Here is a 24,598-nt window from a genome sequence, read left to right as displayed (position 1 = left end):
GAGTTTGCTCCGTGGCAAGGCTTTAACCTGGGCAGAGGCTTTGAGCTCTTCAGTGGACTATGACAATCTGCGTTTTGAATGCTTCTCTGAGCGTTTTTCTGCTGTCTTTGATCATCCCAATTATTCTGGCTCCGCCGAGAATCAGCTGCTCGGTTTACAACAGGGAAACCGGAGTGTGGCCGAATATTCCATCGAGTTTCACACACTCGCTGCAGAGGCTCGATGGGACGAGGCGGCTCTCAAGGCGGTGTTTTTGAGAGGATTAAAGGATCAGCTCCGGGATGAATTAGCTGCACGAGACGTTCCAGCGGATCTCCAAGATCTGATTTCCTTGGTGTCCCGCCTGGACTGTCGTTTGCGGGAGCGCAGAGCTGAGCGGACACAGCGGAATCCACCTGTCTCACACAGTAAGCCCAGTTTTTCCACCTACCCTGTTCCCTCTGTGTTTAAGTCTCCCTCCGTTTTCTCGCCGCCCAGCGGGCGCACCTCTTCTCACGAGGAGGCTATGCAACTGGGTCGCGCTAGACTATCTCCGGAGGAGCGTCAACGTCGGGCGTGTGCTGGCCAATGCATGTATTGTGGCAACGCTGGGCATGTCATTGCCAACTGTCCTGTACGCCCAAACGTGGGAGCTCGTCAGTGAGATTGGGGGTCCTGACGAGTCCACAGCCATCTTCTCTACCTCCTTCCTTGTGCCGTTTTCTAATACCCGCCAAGATTTGTGTTAATTCTATGACTTTGCCTATCCAAGCTCTCATTGATTCTGGTGCTGAGGATAGTTTTTTGGACCGTGAGCTAGCTGAACAGCTGGGACTCTGCCTGGAGCCGTTAGATGAACCTCTAACAGCCTATGCACTTAATGGACAAATAATCTCCTCTGTAACAGCACAGTCAGCCCCTTTGACATTGATCACCTCCGGCAACCACAGAGAGTTCATCCAGTTAAAGGTAATCTCTGCACCTTCCACACCTCTGGTATTGGGTTATCCGTGGCTTCGCACCCACAACCCACACATTGATTGGGTCAAGGGAAAGATCATTGAATGGGATCAGCACTGTCTCGCTAACTGTCTGTTATCTGCCGTACCTCCTGTCTCTGTCTCCCCAAACTCTGCTGCTTCTGTAGACTTAACTGGAGTTCCTGCGACCTACCACGACCTGAGATTGGTCTTCAGCAAGGAGAGGGCTCTCTCTCTTCCTCCTCATCGGCCCTACGACTGCTCTATAGATCTGTTTCCTGGGGCTCCTCTACCCACCAGCCGCCTCTACAACCTGTCCCGTCCTGAGAAGGAGGCTATGGAGCTATATATCACGGACTCAGTGGCTGCTGGGATTATTCGTTCTTCCTCCTCTCCCGTGGGTGCCGGTTTCTTCTTCGTTGGCAAAAAGGATAAGTCACTGCGACCTTGCATTGACTTTCGTGGGTTAAACAACATTACTGTTAAGAACAAGTACCCATTACCCCTTCTCACCTCTGCTTTTGAACCTCTCCATGAGGCAACCCTGTTCACCAAGCTTGACCTTAGGAACGCCTATCATCTGGTCCGTATCCGTCAAGGGGATGAATGGAAGACGGCTTTCAACACTCCCTTAGGTCATTTTGAATACCTAGTCATGCCCTTTGGACTCACTAACGCTCCAGCAGTATTTCAGGCTCTGGTCAACGATGTTCTGCGTGATTTCCTTAACCGCTTTGTCTTTGTATACATAGACGACATCCTGATTTTCTCCAAAGACCAGGAGGAACACGAGAACCATGTCCGCCTGGTGCTTCAGAGACTGCTGGAGAACAAACTCTATGTCAAGGCTGAGAAGTGTGAGTTCCACCAGAACCGGATCAGCTTCCTGGGCTATATCATTAGTCAGGGCAGAGTGGAGGCAGATTCTGGAAAGATCGAGGCTGTGGTCGAGTGGCCAGCCCCTACTACGAGGAGGGAGCTTCAGAGGTTTCTGGGCTTCGCCAACTTTTACCGCCGCTTCATCAGGAACTTCAGTAAGGTTGCTGCACCTCTCTCAAGACTCACCTCTGTCAACATTAAGTTCTTCTGGACCCCAGAGGCTAATGAGGCTTTTCTCAAACTCAAGTCCCTGTTCACCTCTGCTCCCATCCTCATCCAGCCAGACTCTGAGAAGCAGTTTATTGTGGAGGTTGATGCGTCAGACACTGGGGTGGGAGCTGTCTTGTCACAAACTGCTGGTTCTAATAACATCCTTCATCCTTGTGCTTTCTTTTCACGCCGCCTCTCTCCTGCTGAGCGCAATTATGACGTTGGAAACAGGGAGCTTCTGGGAGTAAAGTTGGCGTTAGAGGAGTGGAGACACTGGCTCGAGGGCAGCAAGCAGTCATTCCTGGTCTGGACAGACCACAAGAACCTCGCCTACATCCAGTCAGCGAGACGGCTGAACTCTCGACAGGCCAGATGGGCTCTCTTCTTCAGTCGCTTCAATTTTAGTCTCACATACCGTCCAGGTTCCCGGAATGTTAAGCCCGATCCAGACTGTACTCTTCTGACTCTCCCGAGCCCTCTGCTGGTTCAATCCTGCCAAAGAGTTGTGTTGTAGGCGCCCTCTCTTGGGAGATTAATAACACCATCCAGGAGGCTTTGAGAGAGCAACCAGATCCTGGTAACGGTCCTCCGAACCGTCAGTTCGTTCCCGATGCTGCTCGCTCCAAGGTTCTACAGTGGGTCCACAGTTCCCGGTTCTCCATCCATCCCGGAGTAAACCGCACACGCTCTCTTCTTAAGAGACACTTCTGGTGGCCAACTGTCAACAAGGACACTCAGGAGTTTGTTTCTTCCTGTCCCACGTGTGCTAGGAGTAAGTCCTCCCACCAAACACCTGCAGGATTGCTTCAGCCTCTACCCATCCCTAGTCGTCCCTGGTCACATATCGCCTTGGACTTTGTTACCGGTCTGCCTCCCTCCCAGGGTAACACCACAATTCTCACCATTGTTGATAGATTCTCTAAGTCTGCCCACTTTGTAGCTCTTCCTAAGCTCCCTTCAGCCTTGGAGACCTCCCAACTCCTCTCTGTACACGTTTTCCGGCTACATGGAATCCCTTCTGACATAGTTTCTGACCGCGGTCCTCAATTCACCTCTCGAGTGTGGAAGGAGTTCTGTCAATCCCTGGGAGCTTCTGTCAGTTTAACATCCGGATATCATCCCCAGTCAAACGGTCAGACTGAGCGAACCAACCAGGACCTGGAGTCAGCCCTCCGCTGCATCGTTGACCGTAACCCCTCTACCTGGAGCTCCCATCTTCCCTAGGTTGAGTACTCGCATAATTCCCTAACGTGTTCTGCTACTGGTCTCTCCCCGTTTGAGGCTTCTTTGGGGTACCAGCCGCCCCTGTTCCCTGAAGAGGAGAGAGAACTAGCAGTTCCCTCAGTCCAGCAGCATGTTCGTCGTTGTCAAAAGATCTGGAGAGACACTCGCTCTGCTCTCCTCCTGACTTCAGCTCGGAACCAACAGTCGGCCAACCGCCACAGACAAGCTGCTCCTCCTTACGTCCCAGGTCAGTCTGTCTGGTTATCTTCCAGGAACATTCCTCTCCTCACAGAATCGAAGAAGTTGTCTCCACGCTTCATTGGTCCCTTCTCCATTCAAAGGATTATTAACCCCTCTGCAGTCCGGCTGAAGCTTCCCAGAACATTGAGAGTCCATCCTACTTTTCATGTCTCCCAGATTAAGCCTGTTCACACCAGTGACTTGAGCCCTCCGGCCGTTCCCCCTCCTCCCCCCCGAGTCATTGATGACCATCCTGCCTACACAGTGCACCGTCTCATGGACGTCAGGCGCCGGGGCAGGGGCTTACAGTATTTGGTGGACTGGGAGGGTTACGGTCTCGAGGAGCGATGCTGGGTCCCTCGCTCCCGAGTCCTGGACCCTGTAATGATAAGGGCCTTTCACAGGGCTCATCCAGACAAGCCTGGTGGTCGCCAGGAGGCTCCCGTTGAGGGGGGGTACTGTGAGGATCTGCAGTACTTCCTCCTTCTTTTCCACTTCTATGTTTATTTTGTCTTCCTGGCTGGGCGTGGCTGACCTACATTCTGATTCCCGCCAACTCATCTCCACTGCTGTTGTTCATCTCACTGATTGCCACTACTCACCTGCACCTGCTTAAAACCCTGGTTCCCATCCTCAGACTTCGCCAGTTCTTCGTTTATCCTTCAGTGGTAACTATCATCCAGGCCTACTAGCAGTATTCTAGTAAACCTTTTGATACTCCTAGTGAAAGGTTATTCCTTTCTCACCCTGCATCTTTATTCTTCCAGACCTACACACACCTGCCGCTCTGCTTGCCACGTCCAGCCTCCGACTCCTCGTCTGAGTTCCCTCCGTGCTTCCACGCACACCAGCTCATCCAGACTACGTTCGCCAGCTCTGGATTCCCGGCTCTCCTCGGCGGTGTTTACTCCGTGCCTCCACGCACACCAGCTCATCCTGTCTACATTCGCCAGCTCTGGATCTCCGGCTCTCCACGCCGGTGCGCCCTCCGTGCATCTCCGCACCTCCGTCTCCCCCTGAGCTATCCAGCTCCATGTCTGTCTTCTCTGAGCTCCTCTCTACACCTTGCCTGTGCCGTGGTCAAATAAAGACTATTGTTTGACACTTCACCACTGTCTCCGTCTAGTGTTTGCGTAGCGGGTTCTCATCTCCAGTCACTTCTCGGGAAGCGTAACAGTGTCTGCAGCGCCACAAGGTCAAAAGGACATGCCGTTTTCACACACACACACACCAACCCTGTCTCCTAGAAATTACGTTCCCACAAAACTAAACTGCATTCTCAAATACGTTTCGCAAGAAACGTATTTCCTTCCACGTTACGTTTGTTATGAACATATCTTAAATACGTTTATTTTCTACATATCTTCTAGAAACCTATTTTCTCTCATATGACGTTTGTTATGAACGTATCTTAAATACGTTTGCTTTCTACCTATATTTGCCATTTCTTTTCTAGCTTATAATAATGATAATAGTCATTTATTAATATCATTTTAGAGCAAACTTATTTTCGCGCTGGCTGGCGGCTGACTTTTCAGTTGACCAAATCCGTTATGCTGGTTAATGCTTAATAATCACAATATTGTTTGTAGTCGTTTCATACAGCATTCTCAATTACGTTTAACAAGAAACGTCTTTTGTCCCACGTTATGTTTGTTCTGAACATATCTTAAATACGTTTGCTTTCTACCTATCTTTGACATTTCTTTTCTAGCTATAATAATGATAATAGTCATTTATAAATATCATTTCAGAGCACACATTTGAAATCGACGATCTGGCTTGATATCCTATGGTTAAATTAAAATCAGTAGGCGAGGCTGTAATTTCGCCAGCTGCGAGGCAGAAAATAATAGTTTTAACATGCCAAAAAGCTGCTGTGTCGTTTATTGCACCTCAAACATTAAAACAAATCCAGAGTTACGTGTTTCTGTACTTCCTCTAAGAAGAAAGGACAGTATACAACAGAAGAGCTCTGTGGCTTCAGGCTGATCGCCGTTCAAATGACAGCTGGTTTCCCCAAAAGTGGGCAGGGCTGTAAAGTGACGTAGGAAAGATCCTCAGCTCGCTGATTGGATGTTTTAGCCGCAATGCACGTCGGGATATGGTGTTAATGCGATATGAAATCCGAAAAAAAATCAGAATTTAGGATGGCCGAAGACACTACACTACCCATAATCCCCAGCTATCGTTTGGGACTACAGTCCCGTTGACAAACCCCGTGATTAATCTTCAAGCTCTGGGATTGGATGTTGGAGTGGCAGTGCGCCAAGGTTACGCCGAGCGCCAAACAGCTCTTTGAAATGGAACGAAACCACGGCAGACTTTCCAAAACTGGACTCGAACGCCCCCCCCAGAACTACAGATGCTGGCTATTGTGTTTTGCAACATGTTCTATGGCACGTCTCTACTGGGAATTGTAGTTTTAAAAGACGTTTTCGTTTTTCCCAAAATTAGAAGTTGATTGTATTAAACTGTGTACAGCCCTGGAGGTTTAGGGGATAGGAAACAAATTGGTGTGTACAAATGTAAAACATGTAATTAATAAATGGGTGAAAATCGCTTGTGTCCATAATGGGAAGCATTAATATATACCCACATGCCAGCTCATTGTTACTTTGTAATTCTACTCCACTACAATTCAGAGGTTAACCTGGTATTTTTACTCCACTACATTTATTTTAGTTACTTTGCAGATTCTGATTAATGATGTGAAATATAAACAACCCTTAAAGCAGACTTTAGTTACACCTGAGTAAAATTCAGGGAAAGGTGATTGTCAAGTGCCAACAATCAGGAGAGATATTAGTTGGTGCTTGAGAAGACTAAACATTTATCTGCAGATCTCTATAAAGTATATTCATTACTCGTTATTCTCTACTAATAGTTAATTAAAGACTGTATATAATAGCTATTTTGCACATCCCTTTCAAGATTTTCTAAGGTTTATTGACATATCATATACACAACTATGTTGAAGTTATGCAATTAATGAAAAACTTGGGTCACAGGTTTCTCAACAGTGTATTACAAGACATCTATCAATATGTGTGTATTCCTCCACCATTAAACTCAAATTCTGCACATGTCTTATACTATCTACATACATAAGAGTATAATTAATATATATATAATATCAGTTAAAATAAGTGCTTCAACACAGTTAACATTGCAGGAAAGCAATATATTAGACGTTAAGTACTTTGTCAGGCTTAATATTTATCTGTAGATAGATACCCCCAAAGCTTTTTTCTTATTTGAAAGAAAACCTAAAGTGTTCTTTAATGTGTTAATAAAGGTTAATTAGTTTGTCTGTTTTGCACATCCTCATATTAATATCAGGCACTAAACTGTTTTATTGTAGAGATCACTTACAGTATCTTCTTGATTTTTTATATTCTATATTTCTATCATTGACCTTCTACTTTCCCCCTATGAAAGTATGTACTCTTAATATTTTATTCATCAAATAACATTATTCAACAAAAATAACATTATTCAACAAAAATAATTAAATAACGTGCTTTAACCACTAGGCGGTGCACACAAGGTACACACAGCATACTAATAATAACTTTGTTAGTGTAGGACACTTATGTATGTATAACATCTGAAGATGTGTAGTTTTATTCATGTTTCTACATAATTGTACAGGATATTGCTATATTATTTCTCATGTTTTACTTCTACACATTAATATCTGATTTGTAAAACATCACAGACAGAAAGGTATATCCGTCATTTAATGGTAAGCTATTGAAATTGTGATTCCATAGATGTGTCTCCCATCACCCAAATCCCCTGACTATTCTCTCAACTCAGTATTTACATTCTTATATTCAAAGAAAATCAGTAATATCTTTAAAAACTACAAGTCCTTTTCTATCAGCTGTGCACCGTTATGGTGTAAATATAACCTATCTACCAATTGGATCAAATATAAAAGTCAGCCGTATTAGTATTGATACTGCAAGGAGACGTATTTTGTGAAAAGAAATGTAAGATGTTGTTTAATTGTTGATATATTTATGATCCACGTCACGTATTCAGTTTCGGCGGCAGTTCTTCCTGTTTGTCCAGAAGTCTTCTCATCAGGGCTCTATAAATAAAGAACTATGGCAGATGTGTAATATTTAATGCAGCCGAACCGTGTATTACAATAACGTTATGTGATGACTTTCAAAGAGAAAAGCAAGAACACTCGGAATAAAGTATTATTATTATTTTTTTTAATGTTTTCGGATTTCACATCGCATAAACACCATATCCCAACGTGCATTGCGGCTAAAACATCCAATCAGCGAGCTGAGGATCTTTCCTACGTCTGTTTCCGGTATTGTTCCTGTAATGAAATAGCATTTATGCTACATTGAAGGGTGGAATTGACTACACATCTTCAGAAACATAATTTGCTTCAGATATATACTGTAACTCATAGCAATATTGTAACCATTAAGAAAAGCCAACTGCATTAAAAACCCAGTTAACAAACACAAGGTAAAGTATTTTTCCTTCAGTAATGAAGATGTAATTCCAATGTAGACACACCTGGGGTCGCTGTTCAGTCTGTTACGCTGAGCCATGCATTGTCTGGAACGTAAAAGGGACGAAGAAGACAAAGTGAAGTGACGTACTTCCGGTTCAATGTGAAAACATTCCCAGTTAAACCATAGATATATATAAAAACATATGTTTATATATATCTATGAGTTAAATAACATAAACAAATCGCTTAATAAAAAGATAAAACACTGGCATGTAATTTACGTTTGGATTAAATAGAATGGTTTTGAATAATAGATGAGAGTAAAATCTACGTCACAGCCCCACCCACTTTTGGGGAAACCAACGCCGTCATTTGAACGGTGATCAAGCCTGAAGCCACAGAGCTCTTCTGCTGTCCTTAGAGGAAGTTTGAGGTGTTTGAGGTGCAATAAACGACACAGCAGCTTTTTGGCATGTTAAAACTCTGCCTCGCAGCTGGCGAAATTACAGCCTCGCCTACTGATTTTAATTTAACCATAGGATATCAAACCCGATCGTCGATTTCAAATGTGTGCTCTAAAATGATATTAATAAATTACTATTATCATTATTATAAGCTAGAAAAGAAATGTCAAAGATAGGTAGAAAGCAAACGTATTTAAGATATGTTCAGAACAAACGTAACGTGGGACAAAAGACGTTTCTTGTTAAACGTAATTGAGAATGCTGTATGAAACGACTACAAACAATATTGTGATTATTAAGCATTAACCAGCATAATAACGGATTTGGTCAACTGAAAAGTCAGCCGCCAGCCAGCGCGAAAATAAGTTTGCTCTAAAATGATATTAATAAATGACTATTATCATTATTATAAGCTAGAAAAGAAATGGCAAATATAGGTAGAAAGCAAACGTATTTAAGATATGTTCAGAACAAATGTAACGTGGGACAAAAGACGTTTCTTGTTAAATGTAATTGAGAATGCTGTATGAAACGACTACAAACAATATTGTGATTATTAAGCATTAACCAGCATAATAACGGATTTGGTCAACTGAAAAGTCAGCCGCCAGCCAGCGCGAAAATAAGTTTGCTCTAAAATGATATTAATAAATGACTATTATCATTATTATAAGCTAGAAAAGAAATGGCAAATATAGGTAGAAAGCAAACGTATTTAAGATACGTTCATAACAAACGTCATATGAGAGAAAATAGGTTTCTAGAAGATATGTAGAAAATAAACGTATTTAAGATATGTTCATAACAAACGTAACGTGGAAGGAAATACGTTTCTTGCGAAACGTATTTGAGAATGCAGTTTAGTTTTGTGGGAACGTAATTTCTAGGAGACAGGGTTGCACACACACACACACACACACACACACACACACACACACACACACACACACACACACACACACACACACACACACACACACACACACACACACACACACACACACACACACACACACACACACACACACACACACACACACACACACACACACACACACACACACACACACACACACACACACACGACTTGACTTGTGACTTGTGTATTGCTTGACCTGAGCAATGACTTGACTTGCTTGACTCTCACCACAGTGACTTGGGACTTGCTTGAGACTTATCAAGACTTGAGACTTGCTCATGACTTGCAAATGTATGACTACTCCCACCTCTGAGCAAGACTGGACACTTCATCCAAGTTTGCTCTTGTGGAAATTGTTCACAGAGTTGAGTAGATGTAGGTCGCTGGCTTTGTAATATAAATTACATTTAATTTATACAGCGCTTTATTTTTAATGATTATTATTGTTCTTATAAAGCACAATATTTGATTACATTTGAACTTGTTACTTTCCACCACTGCTGGCGGTAATGCACCTCTGAACTCGTTGTCAACCGCCAATACAAACTAAATAATGACCTGGGGGCGGAAGCGGAACTACCAATGTGTTTAGCTTGTACGTATCAACAACTCTTAACGTTTTACACTTTAGCATTTTCTTGCACCCCCATCTATCTCCAACGAACCCCTCTACAGTTTCACCCCCGGTCCAAATTCCAAGATGTTTAACAGACAGACCAGCCTTATAGTATGTATCTATAAACAGCTTTCTTTCAGTGTGGTTAGCTTAGCTACGAGTGCTGGTTGCTAGCTCGGATACCTTCATTTAGCCCCGAATATGTATCCCCTTTTGTTAAAAGGTTAGACCAAAATATATATTTATATACCTTGTTTCCTTCAATAGTAACCAACATTGTGTGAAAAAAGCATCACCAAAACCTTTAAACACAATCATTGCACACTAAACTCATCACCTTGAAGCAGGCGTTAACGTTAGCGAACAATTGACTTATTACGAGCTCACATAAACAGTTTAGTTAAATGCTATAATGCAGAATTCGCCCAATGCATTTCACCGTGACAAGAAATGGAAGTGACGTCTCTCGAGGCAAGAACCATTATGTTTAAGTTTTCATTGATAATGGCCCCATTCCCTGTATGTTTAGGGATTGTGCGTTCTGGCTGTCTTAAGGCTTTTTGGGATACCAAAATAGAACAGAGAGAGAGAGATCATTAAAATTAATAATAACACCCTAGTGACAATTTTAATTAAAAAAGGCTATAATAAAAAAAGTGATGAATCGCATTTTTTTTCAATTATAATCTAATTTAACAATTTAATTCACACTTCACAATTTTTGTAGTATCATCAGGCGTAAGTAAATATCCCGCTGGTTTTGTAACAATATTATACAAATGTTCTTACAGTCTTTAGAAAATAAAGATATTTACATATGACTACTGTTATAAACGTGTGTCTTAAATGCTATCTAAGGAATCTCCACTTTCCTTTCCTGTGTTTAGTTGGACCCATACATGGATGAGAACTTCATCAAGCAGGCATTTAGCGCTATGGGAGAATCACCGTTTGGAGTAAAGATCATCACTCACAGGATAACAGGGTAAGATATACAGAGCACATTATGCCATACACCTGCCCTTCTTTTCAAGCTTTGAGGACAACTGTTACAATATTAGATGTGCTGGTAGGTTTCCTCATCAGACATGTCGAGCAGAGGTTGATGGCTTTGGCTTAAATGTAGGGATGCTCCGATCGACCGGCCGCCGATCGTTATCGGCCGATATTCACTCTCTGCCGATCGATCGGTGCTCTCTATAAAGGCCGATCAGGAGAGCCTATCACATGACGTAAAATACATGACACTTTTCTCTGTGCGCGGCAAAACAAGCTCGCCAAAATGGCTTCACCAGTCTGGCAGTATTTTAAGGTGTCCGAAAAAGACAATAAAATAGCGGTATGCAACGTGTGTGAAGCAGAAATCCTGCAGCTCCACCCGCTGTGACGGACCGGTGAGCGGAGCGAAACACACACTAAGAGTTAGACCTAACACACTTAGCTATTTTATCTACCTCTGGAACAAGCTAAACTAGTATATATGTATTACTCACTGTCGGGTAGGGCTGCTCGATTATGGCAAAAATCATAATCTCGATTATTTGGGTCAATAATTGATATCACGATTATTAAAAACGATTATCCATTTACTTTGAAAACATCAATTTATTGGAGAAATTGTTTTTGAACAGTATGTTTTTAACAGTTGATTACCCTGAACTTTAAGTATAATTCAACTGAAAAACCAATTAAAAAATGTTTTAATTAAAAAAGTAATAATAATAATAATACAAAAATAATCGTTTTATTTCGATTACGTTGTTTTCGTAATCGTTGCAAGCCATAATCGTAATTGCGATTAAAATACGATTAATTGAGCAGCCCTACTGTCGGGTCACTCATTACTGGATCAGCGAGCTGCATGAGACGATACTGACAGGCTGTCAGGAGAGAGAGAGAGAGAGAGGAAAAGAGAGCGCTTCCGCTCGTTTCTCCCGTGTTATTATCCAACGTTAATGTAAACTAACGGGAGGCTGTGGCTCAGTGGGTAATGCGCTGAACTTCGAATCAGGGGGTAGCAAGTTCGAGTCCCACTGCAGTCAGCATGTCGTTGTGTCCCTGGGCAAGACACTTCACCCAAATTGCTCCTGTGGGGATTGCCCACAGTACTGCATGTATGTAAGTCGCTTTGGATAAAAGCGTCTAACAAGTAACATGTAATGTAAACTTGAATAATGTACTTTATTTGAATGCAATAATTATGTTGGTTGTTGTTTGTGGAAGCGCATCATGTATTGAAAAATTAATCTGAACTTTTCGATCCGTTACGATTATAAACTGAAGCAATATAAAAATGAGCTCATTAACTGAGTTTTAAACATCATTTTAAATGGAAGATCCCCATAGCCCCCACCCACCCTATGATCGGATCGGTATCGGCCGATACTGATTCCGGTGATCGGCCCCAAAAACCCTGATCGGAGCATCCCTACTTAAATGTTAGCCCGCCTGCACAAACACAGTTACAGGTAGCCCTGCAAGGGTCAAGGCTAGGGCTGCCCTCAACTAAAGATTTTTCTGGTCGACCAATAGTCGTCAATTAAGGCGATTAGTCGACTAATCGTCGCACGTTTATGATATATTATGATTATAAATATATACATATTTTATCATTCTTTTTTTTCCTCACAAAATGTTTTCTGTTTCAAAGGCTGATAAAGAGCGTTATTATAAAAGCATGTGTGCTTCACATAAAATATTAAATAAAACTATAATAATGAACCTTTTGAAATATAAATCAAATGTAGAGAGTGCATGATAGTCACAGCGCACCGCACGGACGCAGCGGTCCGCCCGTCAGCGGTATAAGCCTGCATTCAGGAAGCTGCGCTCTGATGGTGTGTATATGGAGGAGACTTTTTGCCGTCGTAGTCTGCATGTCCTTTACATGCTCAGAAGGATCCACACTTTGGACCAAATTAACTCAATGACCAGGCACAGCTCTGAATGAAGTCTGAGGGGGTTTTCGGCTGATGCGTCATAGCACATGCAGCGCACGGATGGAGCTTTTTTTAAATTTTTTTGACTAATGAAAAATGTGTCGACAAATACTTTTTTCGACGACTAACGTTTAGTCGACTAATTGGGGGCAGCCCTAGTCAAGGCTAACCTATAGCATACCCTTTAGTTGAAGGCTAAATAATCAGGTTGCCTTTTTAAGGTGGTTTTAATGTTTTTGATTTAATACTAAATGTTTCTCTTTCTCTGTCCTCTTGCAGTGGTTCAGCCGGATACTGCTTTGTTGAGCTTGCAGACGAAGGAAGTGTCAACCGCTGTGTCCAAAGACTAAATGGAAAACTTGTTCCTAGATCAAACCCGGTCAGTTTCATGGTTTAATTTCAAAATACTTACCGTTATACCTTTCATTCATCCACTAGTCTTGGTCCTCCTTTTGCACTACATTAACTCTTACTACTGACTGTTGATAAGTCAACATATTATTAGGCTGTAATTTGGCTCCGTAACAGACCAGATTCTGCAATTTTCTGTTTGTGTTATAATAAAATAACACTATTCTGCCTTCCCTGTGGGTTTTAATTGTAAGTGTTTACAAATAAGCGATATTAAATACCAGTAACACATTTTATTTATTGATAAGTAAAACTATATTCTTTATCAGCTGCACTAAAAGCCAACCTCATTGGTCTGGTGATGTAAAATAAATTTAAAAAATGTCCCGCTAGCGCAGAAATGATCCAACATTGTAATATTCTGTTCTATGGACATATAAGTGTCTACATAAACAGATGAAGTGGACTACTTGTGACATTCCGAGTGTCCATCTTTATTCAACTGGCGCGTAACATGCACACATGCATTACGTCATTAACGTGATCTCCGTAATCAAAGATCTTGTATTCACCAAGATGTTACATCCCCCTTCTTTAGAAAAGAATAGTATAGCTGCCATAACAAATTATAACCATATGCATTTAAAGCATTTAAAATGAATGTGCGTCTTAAGGCACTATATCTACTAATTGTGATTACTCTATCACTGAGGGAATATTATAAGGCTGGTACATCAACATTTAGTAAACACTTCTGCAGTTAAACTTATCTTTTTTGAACAGTTGCCCAGACATAATTCTAATAGAGCATGTCGTACTGCTTCTGAAACAAAACTGTTTTTAAATTTCTAAACAAACAAAAATCACAGTGCATTGTCAGTGTTGCATTATAAACAGATTCACTCAAAGTGCACTGTCAGTATTGCATTTCCCTCTCCTTTCTTTTTTCATAGGTCTAACACATCTCTTGGCTTCACTATGCGGCCTGATCTTGTGATTTTATTGTAAACAATGTGTGATTGCTCTCTGGGGCCTGTTTGTTTCTCAGTGTCCTGCTGCAAAGTCTCAGTGTTCTCAGGCTCCAACTGCTCGTCTGATGGAGTCTCCTGATCTGTGTCACTCTCACACGTTTGTAGAAGGTGACGCCTGTTGCGCCGAAACTTGTGACCTCCGTCCGTGCAGATGTTGTAGGATCTCTGGGTACCTGCTGGCTCGACTACTGTTGCAGGTTTCCATGTCCCTGTTGGAAGCTGGAAGCGGATCGTGGCTCCCACTGGTAGTGCAGGCAGTGATCTGGCATTCCTGTCATAATATTGTTTTTGTCGTGTTTGACACTGTTTTCTCCTGCTGTGAACGGTGCTGTGACAGGCAAGCTCTGGTTGTAGATGCTTTTCAGTGGTGGGAAGGATGGAACGCAGACGCTTGCTCATGAGTAGCTGCGCTGGCGATTTCAAACCATCCACTGGTGTGTTTCTATACTCCAACAAGCTGAGGTACAGGTCAGTTCTCTGAGCGTGTGCTTTGTCCATGAGAGCTTTGGCAGTCTGAACTGTTTTTTCTGCTAGCCCGTTGCTCTGTGGATACAGAGGACTGCTTGTGACATGCTTGAAGTCCCATGCATGAGCAAAAGTTTTAAACTCTTGTGAACTGTAGCAAGGTCCATTATCGCTGACTAGTGTCTGCGGTATTCCAAATCGAGCGAACATGGCCTTCAGCTTTTGGATGACTACTGAGGAGGTGAGGCTGGTGATTTTTTCTACCTCAAAGAACCTACTATAATAGTCAACTACAACTACATAGTCAGTACTGTTCCATGTGAACAGATCAGTGGCTATTACTTGCCAAGGTTGTTCTGGGATTGGGTGTGACATCATAGGCTCTTTTGGGAGTGAGCTGCGTCGCTCAAGGCAGGTACTGCAGGTCCAGTGGCGGCGCCAGGGTATTTTTGTTGGGTAATCTATGGTAGGGCTAACCCATACAGTGGTGGTGCTCAAGTCAGTATTTGCAATTTAATTACATACACGCTATATCGCACCCCGTGAAACAGTGAAATGCCACACGTGAGGTTTAGATTATTTCCCTTTCTCAATCAAAATGGAACTGTATGAAATAAAACGGCACATTTGTCTTATAGTAAATAAAAAGGGATCACTATGAACGGACGTATGATAGTACACGTTGAAGATCCCATAGGGATACTGAATGGCGGTTCCGATTGATCTCAATCAGTAATGCATGACGCAGACCCAACGTTTCGTTGCTCTGATTGGCTGTAGGTCTATTCAAATTGCATTCGGAGGCATTTTGATCTGACCGCGGCCGCGCTGATATTATAACGCCAGATAATTTCCACACCTTTAGTGTATACAACTCCCCCACTACTTAGACTATTCCTTGCACCCCTCTTCTATAAGCCCGAATGGTCTCAACCATATTGCATCAGTAACCACTTGTTGTTACAGCAGGATCAGTTTGTGTGTTGTGGACACGACCCGTATATTTTCGCAATCCGTGTTCTCAACATTTTGCATTTAGCTTATTATTGAATTGAATTTGCTTACTTTAACATCACTTTTCATGGTGGGGCTAAGGTGGGGCTAAGCCATTTCTTGGTATGGCTGTAGCCTACCCCAGCCATACCCTGGCGCCGCCACTGTGCAGGTCCCTACTAATGTCTCTATCTGCTTACCCATCCTTGGCCAGAACAGCACATCTCTTGCACGTTGTTTGCACTTTTCCATCCCTAAGTGTCCAGTGTGAATGCGTGAAAGCATTTCAGCCCTGAGTGAGTGCGGCACGATGATTTTCTCTCCTTTCAGTAGGATGCCATCTGTCTCTGATATCTCATCCCTATGATTCCAATACTCTGAGACTGCAGGTGGACATTTTTTGTTTTTCTCGGGCCACCCTGCTTGGATCACCTGTCTCAGCACTGAGAGCTGCTCATCTTTGGCTGTAGCGGCTCTGATCTCTGCCATTTTGCGGTCGCTTACCGGAGCGTTGCTGATCACAGTGTGTATTTGGTAGTCCATGCCCTCACTCATGGAGCGGTCGTAACACTCAAGTGGCTTTCTGGACAGAGTGTCTGCGACGGGGATTTGTTTTCCTGGTTTGTGCTCGATAGTGATGTCATATCTCTGTAGCTGCAGTATCATGCGTTGCAGACGCAGTGGTGCAGCTGCTAAGGGCTTACGCATGATTGACTCAAGTGGCTTATGATCTGACTCGACGATCACCTGTCGTCCATACAGGTATTGATGAAACCGCCTACATCCAAAGAGCACTGCGTATAGCTCCTTTTCGATTTGAGCATAGTTCTCTTCAGTTTCAGTCAGTGTCTTTGATGCGTATGCGACTGGTTTCTCTTCCTGGAGCAGGACAGCTCCTAAGCCGTGTTTGGAAGCATCGACTTGTAACTTCACATCCTTTGTGTGATCGAAGTAGGTGAGTACTGGGCCAGGCTCCTGTGTTAGGATGTCTTTTACTCGTTGGAAGGCTGCATCATGATTTGAGTCCCACACAAACTCACTGTTTTCCTTTATCAGTTGCCGGAGTGGAGCTGTTGCCTCTGACATTCTCGGGGCGAACCTGGAAAGGTAAGTGACCATGCCCAGTATGGTCTCCAACTCTGCCTTGCTTTGTGGGTTAGGCATTTCTTTGATGGCCTTAATCTTGTTCGGGTCAGGGCGGATGCCTTCTCGTGTCAGCTTGTGCCCAAAATAGCTTACCTCAGGCACACAGATTTTGCACTTGTCCTGATTCAGCTTTATGCCTTTTTCTCTGGTTCTCTCCAGCATGGCACGCAGGCTAGCGTCGTGCTCCTCTTTGGTGCGGCCGTAGACTATGATGTCATCTACGATGGCGGCAACGCCTGGAAGCCCCTCATAGGCCTCATCCACTCTCCTCTGGAACTCATCCTGTGCAGATATGATTCCAAAAGGCAGTCTCTTGAAACGGTACCTGCCGTAGATCGTGTTGAACGTGGTTAGCATAGATGAGTCGTGTGTGAGTTTTATATTCCAGTATCCAGATCTGGCGTCTAGTACACTGAAATACTGTGCTCCAGCCAGTTTTGGTGTGACGTCATCTAGAGTAGGGAGTGGATAGTGGGGTCTTTGGATGGCTTTGTTCAGGGCGCGGGGGTCTAGGCATATTCTCAGCCTATTTGTTTTCGGCTTTTCCAACACTACTAGTGCATTAACCCATTCAGTTGGCTCTGTGACTTTTTGGATAACGTCCAGTTTTTCCATGTCGTCCAACTCATTCTTGAGCCGGTCACGCAGAGCATATGGGATGCGACGAGGTGGACATACCACTGGTGGTACAGAGGGTTTGAGTTGGAAACTGCATTCTCCAGGAAACAGTCCGATGCCTTCAAACACATCAGCAAACTCTTCCATCATGGTTGTGTGTGTTATCGGCTTTGCATCAACTACATGTATCATTTTGACTAGGTTTAAATCTAGACATGCTCTTAAGCCTAACAGAGGTGGAGCATTTGTATGGACTATGTCAAAACCTATCATGGCTGTTTTCTCACCGTGTTTACATGTCAGTCTACATGTTCCTTCTGCTTTTATCCTGTGCCCACCATAATCTGAGAGTTTGCTTGATGGGGGGCCTAGTATTACACTTCCATATATCTCGCGGAATGTGTCTGCTGGTATAATACTAGTCTGAGCACCAGTGTCCATTTTAAACTTCAGTTTGTGCCTCGCTTTTCCTATTTCTACTTCTGCATATGCCTGTTCTCTATCTGTGTGTTCATGCTCTTTTATGATAGCATCAATATAGAGTTCTGGTTCTTCTAGTGACTGTTCGGCACTGTTTGAGATGGTATGCAATTTTCTGGGATTATATCTCGTCTGTGGCTGCTGTGTTTGTGACCTACACACTTTAGCAAAGTGGTTGGGCTTATTGCATTTGCTGCATTGGCGACCCTTTGCTGGACATTCCTCAGTGCGACTGTGCTCCCTCCCGCATGCTCCACATTCCTTGCTCCTCACGGTGCTGTTACGATCATTCCATGTCGTCTTGTGCCCACGGGATGCTTGGTCTGCTCTAAAAGGTTTTCTGCTAACTGCGTGAGCAGAGCGACTGTCGTGGCTAGCAGCGGGGGTTAGCATTGTCTTTAGCTGCTGCTGTGATAGCTCATGTGAACGTGCAATGTCAATGGCTTTCTCTAGCGTCAAGTCTGGACCGTGACATAGCAGTTTTTCACGCACTCTGTGAGTTTGTAGCAAAGACAATCCTGTCTCTAATCATTTCCTCACTGTTTGGGTAGTTGCAGTCTTTACTTAGCAATTTTAGCTCCGTTACAAACTGGTCGAAACTCTCACTGTCTCCTTGGATTTTTTCATGAAATTTATAGCGCGCAAATATGGGATTTGCTTTCGGAGTTACATAAGCTTCATAACCGTCATAGTACGTTTTTAGTACCTTACTCTGGTCTTCTGTGAGAGTCCATGTGTTAAAGACGTCTCTGCCTTTTTCCCCAATCCATAGGAGTAGATAGCTACATTTTTCCTCCTCGTCTTTAGCATGTAGCGGGCCTGAAAACATTAGCTGCACATGCTGCCGAAATTTTCTCCATGCGTCCGGCAGATTAGACGAGTCCCAGTCCATTCGTGGTGTTGGAACGCCTGTGTTCTCCATCTTCCGTCGTCAGGTCGATGATAACTGAACTAACTCTGACACCATGTAATATTCTGTTCTATGGACATATAAGTGTCTACATAAACAGATGAAGTGGACTACTTGTGACATTCCGAGTGTCCATCTTTATTCAACTGGCGCGTAACATGCACACATGCATTACGTCATTAACGTGATCTCCGTAATCAAAGATCTTGTATTCACCAAGATGTTACAAACATGTGTAAAGTTGTGGGCTTTAGCTGCTTGCTACTGAATTGAAATGCTGTTGGCCCCTGTGAGCTGGCCAAGCTACTGGGCTCCCCTACTGCTGAAGGTGGCTGAGAGGCTGCTTGTACTGTACATGAATGTACTTTGTTTGAAGCTGGTGAATAGAGTCTCTGGTAGGAACTAACTGAGGAATGGGCTAAAGGCTGGTCTGGGTGGTGGAGGTATGTAAACCCAAATAACAACAACCATAATAACTCTGATCTCTATTTTCAGCAATTTCAGTGCTATACTACAAGTCTTTGGTGTTTCACGTTGGCTTAGTGTGTGTGTTCTCTCTCTCCCCTTTGCAGCCCCGGAAATTTAAGCTAAACTATGCCACCTACGGGAAACGGCCAGAGGCAGGGTAAGTCATTTTTCACACTATTCACAAAAGGTTGCCTGTTACTCTAAAAGTTAACATTTAGAGAATTATGAAAAAAGCATACAATTCAGCTATTATTTAAGCCTCAGTAAACCTATTACCTATAACCTGAGATTGAGGAAATGTGTACAAAGTAAAACTAACATAACCCTTAATAGAAAAGATGTGTTTGAAAAAGAAAACATTGAAGATATGTCGAGATGAATTACCAGTACAAATGTTGTTTGTTTTTAACATTAGGCTGTATTACTTTGTGTGAGTGTGTACGAGTGTTAAAGTCTCGACTATATAGAGCTTTGCCTCAATCCTCTATCTGATATAGGTCAATTCATTTCTGCTTGTTATTATCAAAAATACGACTTATTTGTGTTTTGATTGATGTACAATTTTTAACATCAGATGGTAAATGGAGGGTAATGGGGTTACAGTGTCCATTCAATTATACGCATGCATGGCATTGTATTAATACATGATTTACTTTTATAACATAGATATACTTTCATTATTAATAAATTAATAAATGTATTTGTTTTTCTCCGGTTCCAAATTAACTTTCTCCATTTGTTTCACTTGTATTCTTTTTTCTTTTCTTTATTTGGCCAAGATGGTTTGTATCCCATTGCATATTATGTGGCTTAACCAAATATAACAGGGAGGAAGCAGCTTCTTCCATACTTAAGAGGTTCAGAAATCTTTTCAAATGAACGCCAAGGCCTTCTCTTAATAAATAGTTATTTTGCAAATGTAGGAAAGGCACTCATTCATTTTTTTCAGGGTTTCAGGTAAACATAACAAAAATTACATTCCCAAAGTCAGCTGCCCCTTTTAATGTTTGACAGTGTGTATCTGTGTTTGAATATATATTCAACGTTGTTACTTCTCGCAGGCCGGAGTTCTCAGTGTTTGTGGGCGACTTGGCCTCCGAGGTGGACGACTTCCAACTGCATCAAGTTTTCAAGAAGTACCTTTCCTGCAAGGGAGCCAAAGTAGTTACTGATCAGTATGGATACTCCAGGTACGTCGGCACATAGAGGTGGACCAGACGGCGTCAGAAATGTTTAGTATTAAGATTGACAATAGGTTGATTTATTCATCATTTGTAAGAAATATACAATAATACAACAATGTTTCCTGGTTTCTGTGTTGTAATGATTTAAAAACCACCAGTACATCTTCATCTTTTTTCGAACAAAGGTTGAAGAAATGTTTACGTGCCGTCTTGCTAAAACTATTGTTTTCCCCATATAGGCTAAGCAAGAGCAACTCACAATTCAAGTGATGCTACCTCATGTTAAAAGTAAAACAACAAGTTTCAGTTCTACCATAATAATACCCATTCTATTCTGTTTTTCATAAGTGGCTATTAAATGCCAAGTATGGAGCGTGTGTCGGATGGAGAGGAGGTTTAACGGTTGTTTCACCTGCAGAGGCTACGGCTTCGTCAAGTTTGGGGATGAGGGCGAGCAGAAGAAGGCGATCGAGGAGTGCCAGGGTACAATGCTCGTTGGAAAACCGCTCAGACTCAGCATTGCTGTGGCAAAGAGGTGAGAACTAGGACAGGAAACATGGCAAAGTATCCAGACTACAAGCTACGCCAAAGATCATATAATGTTTATTGACAATGCCTCTTTGTGTGTTCATGTTCATGTTCAGGCTTATTGAGACTTGTATTTTATCCGTTTTCAAGGAAGCATTTGCTTGGGAAATAATAATGGGGTTTTTTTCCTCTTTTTTTCATGTTGCTTTAGGTTAAAATGGGCTTTAATAGAACCCAATAGGTCTTTTGGGGTTGCACCGCTGAAGCAAAAGAGCCTTTGTACATTTTTGTTATCATTGCATTGACATTTTAAACCAACTTTTTTTTATTTTAATATGCAAACCCAATTATACATCACATTACATTATAATGAACTTTAAATGTTTGACTTGATTTTTTTTGGAGGAACATGTTTTTGCTGAAACCTGCTTATCCGTTTAATAGTTGATGGATCAATTAATAGAACCTTTGTATTAATGAATTGTGTTGTATTTCTTATGTTGCAGCCAAAAGATGAGCAACTACCATGGGGGCCAGGGCCAAAATTTCCATAGCAACTACAACCAGTCCCAGTCCAGTTACTATGGCACCCAAGGCAGCGGGGGTCAGGGGGGTTACTACCCTCAGTGGGGAGGCTATGACCAGTACAGCGGCTGCAACAGCGGCTACAACTATAACTACGGGCCCTATGGATACCCCCCACCAGGCCAAATGGTGCCACCACCTCCCATGGGGTTCCCCCCAACGTCTACAGACATGTCCGGAGCTGTAGAGGTGAGGAGAACACGTTCACACCCATGTTTGTAGGAATAGATTGAGATGCTTGGTATCTGTGCAGTGAGTAGATATGATTCAGGATCAGTGGTCGCGTGAACCGAATATTTTCCGTCTATGACGGATTTTTTTAACAATGACGGAAAAATTTGAAAGCAGTCTGTCATTTTGACAGATTAGAACAAACTCGGAACAGCGCCAAAGTTTCCCCGCAGCGAGGCTTCGGTGTTATGCCGTGTTATGCATGCCCGCCAAAAAGGAAATTATATTGTTTCCAAACTGTACTTTGCCGTACAAATCATTGAAATTCCTGTGAGTTTTCGCTTTACGCTGTGCGCGCTCCCGCGAGGTGTAGCACTAACAGTTCACGAGCATGCTCTTCCCCCCCCTACCGATTATTTTCCTTCCCATTTCTATTTTTTTTACTAAACTTGCAAACTTGAGCATTACATTTATTGTAAAAAGACAGAAACAACCAAAACATACTCTGTGCTAAACTAAATGAAAATATATTCTAAAATAGAGATTATTTTGTTAGGGAAAGGACATTGTGACCTTTGACATTCAACCCCTTTTATGGAAGTACTTTAATGATGCGAAATTCGAGTATGTCAAAGAAAATACTTTGTTAACCAGGAAGACATCTTTGTGTTTCAATACTTTTACACAAAATAACTCAAATCATCTTGAAATAAAGATTGGTACAAATATTCAAGGTGTTTGTTACAAATCTTGTGTATATCACGACTTGGATATGGATTTTGCATGATAACCAGTATTTTTTATTAATGTAATACAAGTACACTTAATACATTGGGGCTAGGACAATTAATTGACAGCTATTAAAGAACCATTTTTAATTAATATGCTTCATATTACAACGGTGCAGCCCTAACATTTCAGAAATAATTTCACAATATCTGATGTTTTCCCAGCAGAGCCACGAGGAGGGTGGGGAGATAGATGAGGATAATTCAGAAGGTAAGACTTTTTATATCATGGAAAGTTCTTTCTATGTTTCATTGTTATCTTATAGGATATGCTGTAGGCGTGTTAGTAGATGCATTCTTGTGTTGCTTATTAAGATGCTTGGAGCACCTTTAATCAGACATTTCCATATTTACAATAACTGGTTAATTAGTTTATTTAAGTGTCATACTTATCGATGTAAATATCTCACAGATGCAACTCGTAAATGTACAACTTCAGGGTTGTCTGGTTCTTATCCCAGCAGCTGATGAGGTGTCAAGAATAATTCAGAATTTGAAGTGTGAAGACGTTGAATTATTTACATGCTCCTGTGAGCTTAAAATCTGAATGTGTACACGTTTTGGTCGGTGTTTACAGAGCCCATCCCCGAGTGTGACGTGGAGCAGTGGAACAAAGATTTTATGCAACGCAGCGAGGAGCTCTATGACGCCATGATGAGCTCTCACTGGGAACCCATGGACTCTATTACCTCCCCCATCCCGTCCCTTTCCTGATAAATCTACTTATTCTGATGCTCTAAACGTTTCAAATATTTCTGTTTTTATGATATTGTTCTTCCCATAATATGCCATGATCACAATAATGTTTGAAAAGGCCAACTTCAGTTCACTGTCTGTCACTGACACTGGCTACCTAAGCCTGCCTGAAGGCTGAGAGTGCATGCATATGCACTCGTTCCTCATCAAAAACAACACAAATATTCACTTAATTTTAATGTTTACCATGTTGGTAATTTTCAGAAAAGTGTTCTATAGTCAATGAAATTATTATAGTACATAGGATTTTTATGAACACCTCAGTAAACCAGAGCAGGTTTATGGCTGTAGCATTGGAAACTGAATGTCATGTGTCAATATTTCCCCATTTATGAATATCACTGAAGTCTTTTGTTGATCCATGTTGAAATGGTGACACTAGCAAAAGCTTGCTTCGTTCATTGGACTTGACTTTTTAAAGAGATTTTTTTTCCACAAGACAAGTTCAAGCTATGCCTTAATTTTCGCCATGTACTTCCTCTTTGTCTATGATGGACATTAAAATGATTTTGTGTATACAGGATATCAGTTTTTTATGGTCTTGTTCATTTTTTAATGAAGGACTTTGCTCCCCCATTTTTTCTATTTGTTCTTTATAGATTAAGTAAAAGACTTTTGGGCTGATTATGACATTGAATTTACTCAACAGCAATCAATCATACATTTAATTTATCACTGTTTTCCAGATGATGAGCTCAATGTCTTCCTGTATAATAGATGAATGGTCCAACCTCCCAATACTTTTTGAGTGCTGTGAAACTAAAGGTTTTTTGAGGTTGACCGCTGAACTGATCAGATGTCAAGGCAGCATTAATTTCTGCTGTTTGACAGCTGATGTTTTGTATATATTTTCTTTGTGGAGATGTTTTATCAATAAAACTGAGGAGGAAAAAAGTATTTTGTCTTTCCGGAGAAGTGTTTTTCCTGCAGCTGATACGTACTGTAAGGTTATTTTCTGGGAGGATTTAAAAACAGTAATGGCGCCCCCATTATCCTCAGCTATACTTTGTGTTATGTGCTAATTAGCATATTAGCTAACAAGTTCAGAAATTGAGGTTGAACAGCCCCGCTGAACATTAAAGAGGCCCTATTATGTTTTTGTGGATTTCCCTTTCCTGTAGTGTGTGTATAGGGTTCCATGCATGTAAATAGTCTGCAAAGGCTAAAATCCCAAAGTTCACACCAGCG

The 24,598-nt window shown here is 42.1% G+C and overlaps 1 protein-coding gene across 1 annotated transcript; it reads left to right on the top strand.

Moving 5' to 3' along the window:
• The first annotated feature begins 10,890 nt into the window (after nt 1–10,890).
• On the top strand, nt 10,891–24,293 carry LOC117488977 (tRNA selenocysteine 1-associated protein 1-like). Its single transcript, XM_034138170.1, has 8 exons — nt 10,891–10,982; nt 13,216–13,315; nt 19,503–19,555; nt 20,460–20,588; nt 21,001–21,117; nt 21,617–21,884; nt 22,820–22,865; nt 23,232–24,293. Exons 1-8 carry the CDS (start codon nt 10,897–10,899, stop codon nt 23,366–23,368), a joined length of 936 nt encoding a protein of 311 aa, XP_033994061.1. The 5' UTR covers nt 10,891–10,896; the 3' UTR covers nt 23,369–24,293.
• Nucleotides 24,294–24,598: the final 305 nt, after the last annotated feature.

This window comes from Trematomus bernacchii, unplaced genomic scaffold, assembly GCF_902827165.1.
Source record: "Trematomus bernacchii unplaced genomic scaffold, fTreBer1.1, whole genome shotgun sequence".
NCBI lineage: Eukaryota > Metazoa > Chordata > Actinopteri > Perciformes > Nototheniidae > Trematomus > Trematomus bernacchii.
This window is presented reverse-complemented; position numbering and strand designations above follow the sequence as displayed.